Source organism: Limulus polyphemus, unplaced genomic scaffold (assembly GCF_000517525.1).
Source record: "Limulus polyphemus unplaced genomic scaffold, Limulus_polyphemus-2.1.2 Scaffold7832, whole genome shotgun sequence".
In the NCBI taxonomy this organism is placed as follows: Eukaryota; Metazoa; Arthropoda; class Merostomata; order Xiphosura; family Limulidae; genus Limulus; species Limulus polyphemus.
In genome coordinates this window covers 3,145-12,370 of record NW_013673442.1, presented here as the reverse complement: position 1 = coordinate 12,370, position 9,226 = coordinate 3,145, and the positions used below count along the sequence as shown (strand labels likewise).

Here is a 9,226-nt window from a genome sequence, read left to right as displayed (position 1 = left end):
ATAAGACATCAAGGAAGTTCTAGACTAAGAAAAAAAATTATATTGCTTGTAAGTATGTTAAACCTTTATATATAAATCATTGTTTGCAATAACTGTTAGTGTAAATTGTATTACTGTTTGTATATTAAAAAAAGAAACTGTGTGTATCAATCTTTTGGCAAATATCATAAATTGCATATATATCGGCATTTATTTAACTAATAAATATAAAAAACTCAATTTTAGGCTATTTGAAATTGTAATACGTAACAGTATTACGTTTTAGGGGCTAATTTTCCACATATTAACACAGTATTAAACACGATTTTACAGAATTTCATTTATTTAGTTTACAGTCCAATCTTTCGGATATTACCACAGTACTAAACACGATTTTACAGAGTTTCATTTATTTAGTTTACAGTCCAATCTTTCGGATATTACCACAGCACTAAACACGATTTTACAGTTTCCAAGAATTCAGATAGATTTCAGTTCAATATTGCTGCAGTACTAAACGTGATTCTACAGATAATTTCCATGTATGTAAGTGGTTTACAGTTCTGTGTTTCGTGTACTACGACAGTATTAAACAAGATTTTACAAAGATTTCTTGTATGTAGATGAGTTACAATCACATATATCAAATGTTAAGTCTGTCATCATATAAACGCAAAACATTTATCATGTTTGTCGTTACAAGTTCTTATAGTATTTTCTATACAACTATTTCTTATATTATCTCACCTCCTATTATCATCATACAGATGGTAAAGGCTTTTTCATTGTCTGTTTCGGCAGCAACGTTACCAAATCCGACACTAGTCATGCAGGTCATTGTGTAATAAAGGGCGGTAACGTACATCGTCTCACGTGTAGGACCTCCGACGAGCTCAGTTTCATAAGATTCGTTTGATATATGAAAATGAAATGGTGTTTGAGTAACGTTTGAGAGTTTCCACAACCAACTAAACACAAAACCGTTCTCTGCATCACTACGACCAAGACTGAACCAAATACAGGCTAGCCAATGAGCTACCAACATGTAGAAACACAAAAGAAGGATCAACATGGCAGCTCCGTATTCCAAATAACGGTCCAGCTTCCTTACTACTCTTCCAAGTCGAAGTAATCTGACTACTTTTAAAGCACTGAAGAGACTTCCAATACCCTGCTTAGAGAAAACGAAATAAAACAGGTGGTAAATATTAACTATACGAGTCAGGTAGTCAGATTACTCCTATATCACTGAAGATACTTCCAGTACCCTATTCAGAGAAAAAAACAACAACAAGTAGAGAATATTAACTACACGAGTAAAGTAGCCTTGTAAAGTAATGAAAAAAAAATTAATACCCTGCTTAGTGAAACCAGGAGGTAGTAAATATTAACTAAACGAAACAAGCAGTTTGAATACTTTTAAGCTACTGAAGAGATTTTCAATACATTACATAAGCATCAAATTTAGGGACAACAAGGGATCTGCTTGTCTTTATAGTGTGTCCCATCCACAAAACTAAACTAATTTAAAACAACAAGTACAAAAAAACATGTACTAACAAATTCAAAGCCAACATCAGTCCTTATTAGTCAAATATTTATCAAGTCACCCCTTTAAATTCACTTAAGTTTGATGCATCCACCACATCTGAAGGCGACGCCTTTTCAAGGCCAATCACCTTGTTATAATAATAAAAACTACCTTAGTTTAGGATGACTCCTATCTTGCCAAAATTTGTATTTTTGTCGCCTAGTTCTACCATTCTCACCATTAAGAACGAACAAAAATGATGTATTGACACCATAAATTCCTTTAAGAATTTTAAACAAATCAATCAGATCCCCTTTAAACTCTTGTTTTTTAAAAGAGAAAACAATTTCAGAGATCTTAACTTGTACTCTTATGACAATCTTTCCATCCCAAATATCATCTTAGTAACCCTCCTCTGAACCTTTTCCAACAATTCAATGTCCTTCCTGAGATACAGACCACAAGACATAACATAGTACTCTAAATGAGGCTTAATAAATAACCTATACAATGAAATTATAACCTCTTTAGGCTGCGTAGGGAAAGCAACAAATAATGAATATTAACTAAATCTGTGATTGAAATAAAGTCCGACCTCGTGTCTGTTCTTGTTCTCTTTTTGTGTTCAAAAGTAGAAATTGTACTAGTTCGTAAGTCATATTTAAGATTATACAGTATAAATGAAAATGCACCAATTCGGTGAAAAGGATAAGTGAAAAAGCATAAATGCTGAATAGTATATTTAGTCATGGGATAAATTTCAAGCTTTTTTCCGAGAAAAGTATGATATTTTTAATCCCTAAAGAACATAGTTAATTAATATCATATGGATTGATAAAATAGTTAAAAAAGGAAGAGAGAACCTATTATATTTTTGTGCAAAAAGTTGAATAGAATGGGATACGTACGTCATCATCATGATCGAAGGCATTGAAAACGTCATAGGGGAGACAAGACAAAAGATCGATTATGAACCAGCTCTTTAAATAGTTCATTTTGATGATTTTTGGGTCAGATACCACTTCACCACCTGGCCCTACAAAGGTTGTGTGGAAGTTAAGAACGATGTCGATGAAGAAGATAACGTCAACAATGCTGTCCAGAACAAGAAAGCTAACATCTTCACTACTCTTACTTTTAAATGCTACGTTATATGGTACCATGATAGCCGTGTAGAAGGTGAGGATGAGGATGATCCAGTCCCAAATGGCTTTAAAAGCACAGTAATGTAGGAGGATGTGAGCAGGTGTTTTAGGAGCTTCCTGGCGATATTGGAGCGTTACATCCGGACTCAGGCTCATCACCTAGGGAGAGAAAAACGTTTTTCAAGAGTAAGGCCATTCTAATGAAGGGCAACGATAGGAGCAATTAGTTTGGCGATACAACCTTTTTATTGTTAATAACATATCTGGTAACAAGATTCACAGGTACAAGTATCAGAATTACTTGCCCAAAATCAATGTTTTTTGTTTTCTTTAATTACGCTACTTATTAAACTACAACCTTTCCAAGATCATTAGATATATGATAACACATCATTTTCAACAGACGTACTTAAATCACACATGTTTAATCATGCATCAATCTAAATATTTAACTCTCTTCATGTTGAATGAGATCAACTCTTGTTGCTTATTTCAAAGAAAGTGGCTACAGGGAATTACAGTGATATTTATGCACATATAGAATACACTTTGCCTATTGCTTCCACTACATGTCAAAAAGACGATACAGTGTGCGAGATGCATATGACCTGTTATTTTATTGTATACTAAAACGTAAAGGAGACAATTTTTTTTATTGTTAATCTGTATTACCTAATATTTTTATGCACAATAAACTGTACAGGATGCGTCTTATTTATTGTTCCAATGTACAATGAAGTATGCAGAATGTCATATATTTTCTTCTTTTTACAATAAAGCATGCAGGATGTATATCACCTATTATCTAAATGTTCAATAAAGTGTGCAGGATGTGTCTTACCTATTGCAGCCATGTACAATAGTGTGCAGGATGTGTCTTACCTATTGTTACTATGTACAATAAAGTGTTCACAACGTGTCTTATCTCTTGCTGCCATGTACAATAAAGTGTGCAGGATGTGTCTTATCTATTGCTGCCATGTACAATAAAGTGTTCACAACGTGTCTTATCTATTGCTGCCATGTACAACAAAGTGTACAGGATGTATCTTACTATTGTTTCTGTGTTTAATAAAAAGTGCAAGATGTGCATTTAACATCCTAACAATTTTGCTAATTGCTGTACTGTGTGTAATTCATTTGATGCTTTTGTCACTCCTGGCGTTTAGAGGCTTGAGTACGTTATATTAAAACGATTTTGGAGACTCACTACGCCGTTACAGTCTTTCTGGCCATGTTAGGTCATGTTCTATCTGACGACCGTGCATCTTGACAATAGCTCTGTAGCGTAGTTTCCATTTCAAAAAAAGCTCTATCATAAATATGTCATCTCCAAACCATACCCTCCTTCCTACATGATTTTGATAATCCATCTAATGTACAAGGATGATGGTTTTCCAACGCCCTTTTCAACAGTCTAGATGACAGAGAAATCAATGGGTGTTGCATCAGATGACGTGACCTGCATGTCTTCTTATGAAATAGCATGGACAACCATATCATTTTCCAGCTGCTTGAGTTATGCGACGGTTGAACAAAAGGTATAACTGGTTTGGTTTGAATTTGTGGTATTTCTGTGTGGTAAAAAAAGTCCAGAACATTGTTCTGATGTTAGGTAGAGTTCACCCTAATTTTTGTGTCCATTTTCGCGATTCCTAACTTTTACCTGGCGCAGCTTCCGGTTTTGGTCACGAATTTATCTGAAAAAGTTTATATTTTGTGATGTGCCATGAAACTTGGCACAAGTGTCATCATGTACTGCCATTTTTCTATAACTAGGTACCGTTCATATAGGTTTCTACAGTTAGTCTTCATTTCCTGGACATGTAAAGAAAACAACTTGTGTGTACACGTGAATGGTGTCATTTTCCATGGAGACGGATATTTTTTCTCGATTATTTTGTAATGTATACTGTTGTTATCTGGGATGTTTACCTGTTACAAGATACCACACTTTACTTATCACGGATAGGGTCAGACTTGTTGCACGTTACTTTATGGATGGTCTAAGGTTTCCAAGATGATCTATGGCATTTTGTTTTTAATGAATACCACCATTTTGGATAAGTACAAGTGATATCACCATCTTGAAAATTCTAAATCTCAATCTGAACCTTTATACACTGAGTGTGTGAAATGTTTGTCGGAAAAGGCTGTTACATACACTTCCAAAAAAACAATAAATTTTAGAGGCAGCGTTCTACCTATGAAATGCCAAATAATGTCGAAATATTGTTCTGATACATTTCATCTCGACTTTTATCGATTGTGATTGTTATATGACTTGTTGGGTAGCATATTCAAGAATGTTTTAACATAATCCTCCATAATGTTCAATATATCACTATTACGTGTAGTCTTCATTTTCTTTCTATTTTATTATATTTCGACATTTATAACATGCAATGTCTTTGAAATATTACTTTAAATAAATTTTACATTTTATTTAAATTATGCAAGTATTTAATCATTAATTATGACTTGAAGCCTTTACGCAAAATTCTCTAATTTCTGAAATTTGGAATATAAATTTCTTTTCAAATATTTTCATATTAATTAAGGGATAGTTAATAACAAAATAACAGTCTTTCATTCAACCAAAATGATTTGGATGTTGAAAATTGCCTCAACCAACGTTTCATTACGGTTTCAATCTTTGCTGATAATTAATTTCTGTACAGAACTGGCGTGTGTTGATGAAATAATGAATTTATTCGCAATACTGTTCCGTTACTATTAGCAACAATTTATAAATGAGTATGATTAGTTCCATTTGTAAAAAAATAAATAAAAAAATCCATTGACACATAGAGAAAATAAGAATATAAAACTGTAATATATTTTTCTGGAATTTTTAGTTATACTTTGTTACTAAGACTTCTTCAATTCCTATGTATTACTACACTGTCCTCTAAATATAATACAAAAATAATTTATTGTTTTTGATAGGTACTTAAGTTTAGAAAAAGTAGTTGAACTTCGTAATTGAAAATATTAAATCACACAATAATTGAAAATATTTCAAAAACATCATTCAAGTTGTATGGGCTAAGATTCGTATGACTCATGAAACAATCATTACAAAAAATGTAGGAAACTGATAATCAGGGTACTAAACCACATGTTACGTTCAGACAGGATACTACCTCACGAGTAAAGTTCTTACTGGGTACTAAACCACATGTTAAGTTCAGACGAGGATACTACATCACGAGTAAAGTTCTTACTGGGTACTAAACCACATGTTACGTTCAGACGGGATACTACATCACGAGTAAAGTTCTTACTGGGTACTAAACCACATGTTACGTTCAGACGGGATACTACATCACGAGTAAAGTTCTTACTGGGTACTAAACCACATGTTACGTTCAGACGGGATACTACATCACGAGTAAAGTTCTTACTGGGTACTAAACCACATGTTACGTTCAGACGGGATACTACATCACGAGTAAAGTTCTTACTGGGTACTAAACAACATGTTAAGTTCAGACGGGATACTACATCACGAGTAAAGTTCTTACTGGGTACTAAACCACATGTTACGTTCAGACGGGATACTACATCACGAGTAAAGTTCTTACTGGGTACTAAACCACATGTTACGTTCAGACGGGATACTACATCACGAGTAAAGTTCTTACTGGGTACTAAACCACATGTTACGTTCAGACGGGATACTACATCACGAGTAAAGTTCTTACTGGGTACTAAACCACATGTTACGTTCAGACGGAATACTACATCACGAGTGAAGTTCTTAGCGGGTACTAAACCACATGTTAAGTTCAGACGGGATACTACATCACGAGTAAAGTTCTTACTGGGTACTAAATCACATGTTAAGTTCAGACGGGATAGTAACGAGTAAAGTTCTCAGCGGGTACTAAACCACATGTTAATTTCAGACGGGATACTACATCACGAGTAAAGTTCTTACTGGGTACTAAACCACATGTTACGTTCAGACGGGATACTACATCACGAGTAAAGTTCTTAGCGGGTACTAAACCACATGTTAATTTCAGACGGGATACTACATCACGAGTAAAGTTCTTACTGGGTACTAAACCACATGTTAAGTTCAGACGGGATACTACATCACGAGTAAAGTTCTAATGGGACATTAAATTACAAATTCTTAAGTTCAGAAAAGATGGTACATCACGAGTAAAGTTCTTACTGGGTACTAAACCACATGTTAAGTTCAGACGGGATACTATACCACCAATTAAGTTCTAATGGGACATTAAATTACAAATTCTTAAGTTCAGAAAAGATGGTACATCACTAGTTCCTAAGTTCTGACAGGATACTACCTCACAAGGTAAGTTGTGACGAGGTAGCACATCACACGTCCTTCTGATAGTTTACTATATTACTAGTTCTTAAGCTCTGACAGGGTAATACATCAAGAGGTATTATGTCCTAAAGGGGATACTACACCAGAAAATAAGTTATGACGTGGTTCAAGATCACGAGATTTTTCAGTTTCAATGAGGTATTACATCACGAGTATTTTAATTTATAATGGGGTAATACATCACGAAGTTTACGATTTCTCGAGATATTACTATCTAGAATTCTTTAAAATGTGATGAAGTAATACATTAGAAGTTTTTTAAGATGTGAAGGGGTGCTACATTACGAGTTCTTTAGTTTGATAATATATTACTACCTCATACGATGTGACAGGGTACTACAAAATGAAACTCTAATTCCTACATCCTAAAAGCCCATGAGATTTATACATTCTTAAGCAATGATTTAATGAGAAGCGATTGTGATGAATGAATAATATTCTTCTTCTCTGTAATCAGGATATTCAGCCTAACTTGTCTTTTGTATGTCCTGTGCCGAAAAATGTATAACACAAAACCGTGCTACGAGTGTACTATTACTTTGTCGTGAACTCTAATCTCAGGTATTTGGTCATTTAGTCTAGCACACGAATGTTTTCCTATTGCACCATGAAGTCAAACAGCAAAACTCCTTATACAGGAACTTACTGAGATATCCTTGATGTCATATTCTTTACAGAGGCAATAGAGTTACAAACTATGTCTTCCAGCTTAGGAAATGAAAACTTACGTGACCCAGCTGCGACTGTTTGGCATTCTCCGATTTCACGACAGGCAAGTGTGAAGAAAACTGCTGAACAATAACAGAGCGACTTCTGGTGACAGATCTGGCTAACCGAGCGAACTTACTTAAACCTGCAACAAAAATTAAACCGAAACATACATATTTTCAGGTGTTTTGACACCATCCATTTCTTAGTTTCACCAAATATTATCTCTTTTATTTGATACAAAATTGTGATCGAAATCAGTAAAATAAGAAATAAAAAAAACAAACATTTATTAGCTTACCAATGTAAAATAAAAAATAGGGCAAGGTTATAAAAACATCAAAGTCAAAATACCCAGTTTATCTCATTTTAGTTTAAAGCTCGAATTTTTAGTTTGTAAAGAAAATTTGTATTTAATGGGAGGTTTCTGTACTTATTAAAGCTCACGGCTGTTAGGGGAAATTGTAAACGTTGGGAAGTTTCTGTTTTTTTCCATACATACTAAAGCTCATGGCTGCTACGGGTAAGTATTCCCGCTGAGGGGTTTCAGTTTTGGTACTGTACTTACTACAGTTAACAGTTGCTAGGAGTAAGTGTAGACGTTGGAAGTTTTCTTTTTTGGTCCTGTACTTACTACAGCTCAGAGCTGCTACGGGTAAGTGTTCATGCTAGAAGGTTTCTGTTTTGTTTCCAAACACACTACAGTTCACATCTGCTGGGGATAAGTGTACACGTTGAGACTTTTCTGTTTAGGTACTTTACTTACTCAATTCATGGCTGCTAGGGCCAAGAGTACACATTGGGAGGTTTCTGTTGTGTTCTTGTAATAACCACAGTTCACACACCTTCTAGGGGTAAGTGTACACATAGAAACGTTTCTGTTTTCTTCCTATACATTCTACTATTTACGTCTGCAAGAGGTAAGTGAACATGTTTTGTGTTCATGTTTTGGTTCTTTTCTTACTACATATCACGACTGCTTGTGAGTAAGTGCACATAAGGTGAGGTTTAATTTTTGCCCTATAGTAAAAACAGTACAGAGCTGTTAAGGAGAAATGCATATACTTTTTTTTTTGGATGTGTATTTACTAGAGATCAAACTGTTAAGGTCAATTGTACAACTTGAGAGGTTCCTATTTCCATTTTGTACTTACTGCAGTTCATGGTTTTAAAGGTAAACGTACATTGGAAGGTTACTGTTTTGTATTTATTATGGTTCGGAGCTGCTAGGAGAAACCTCCTAACAAGTATAATTACTGGTCCCAATGTACATACATTTATCCCTAGAAGACATGACTTGTAATAAGTCGTTTCTGTATTGTTTTTATATTTACTAGGGTTCACGGCTGCTAAGAGAAACCTCCTAACAAGTATAATTACTGCGTAAACACTTACTCCTAGCAGCCATGAACTGCAGTAAGTATGGAAACAAAATTGGGACGTTTCTATTTTGGATGGGAACTTACTGCATTTCATTGCAGCTATGGGTAAGTTTAT

General features: G+C 34.5%; 1 protein-coding gene across 1 annotated transcript in view; it reads right to left on the bottom strand.

The window, feature by feature from the left end:
* The window catches only part of LOC106474900 (potassium voltage-gated channel protein eag-like), a gene marked incomplete at its 5' end in the record, with an annotated part of 22,221 nt that extends 14,337 nt beyond the window's left edge, over positions 1-7,884 (bottom strand). Inside the window, 3 exons of the mRNA XM_013935595.2 lie at positions 727-1,150; positions 2,419-2,814; positions 7,750-7,884. Coding sequence (XP_013791049.2) covers positions 727-1,150; positions 2,419-2,814; positions 7,750-7,884 — 955 coding nt within the window. The remainder of the gene's footprint in view (positions 1-726; positions 1,151-2,418; positions 2,815-7,749) is intronic.
* Between the last annotated feature and the right edge of the window lie 1,342 nt (positions 7,885-9,226).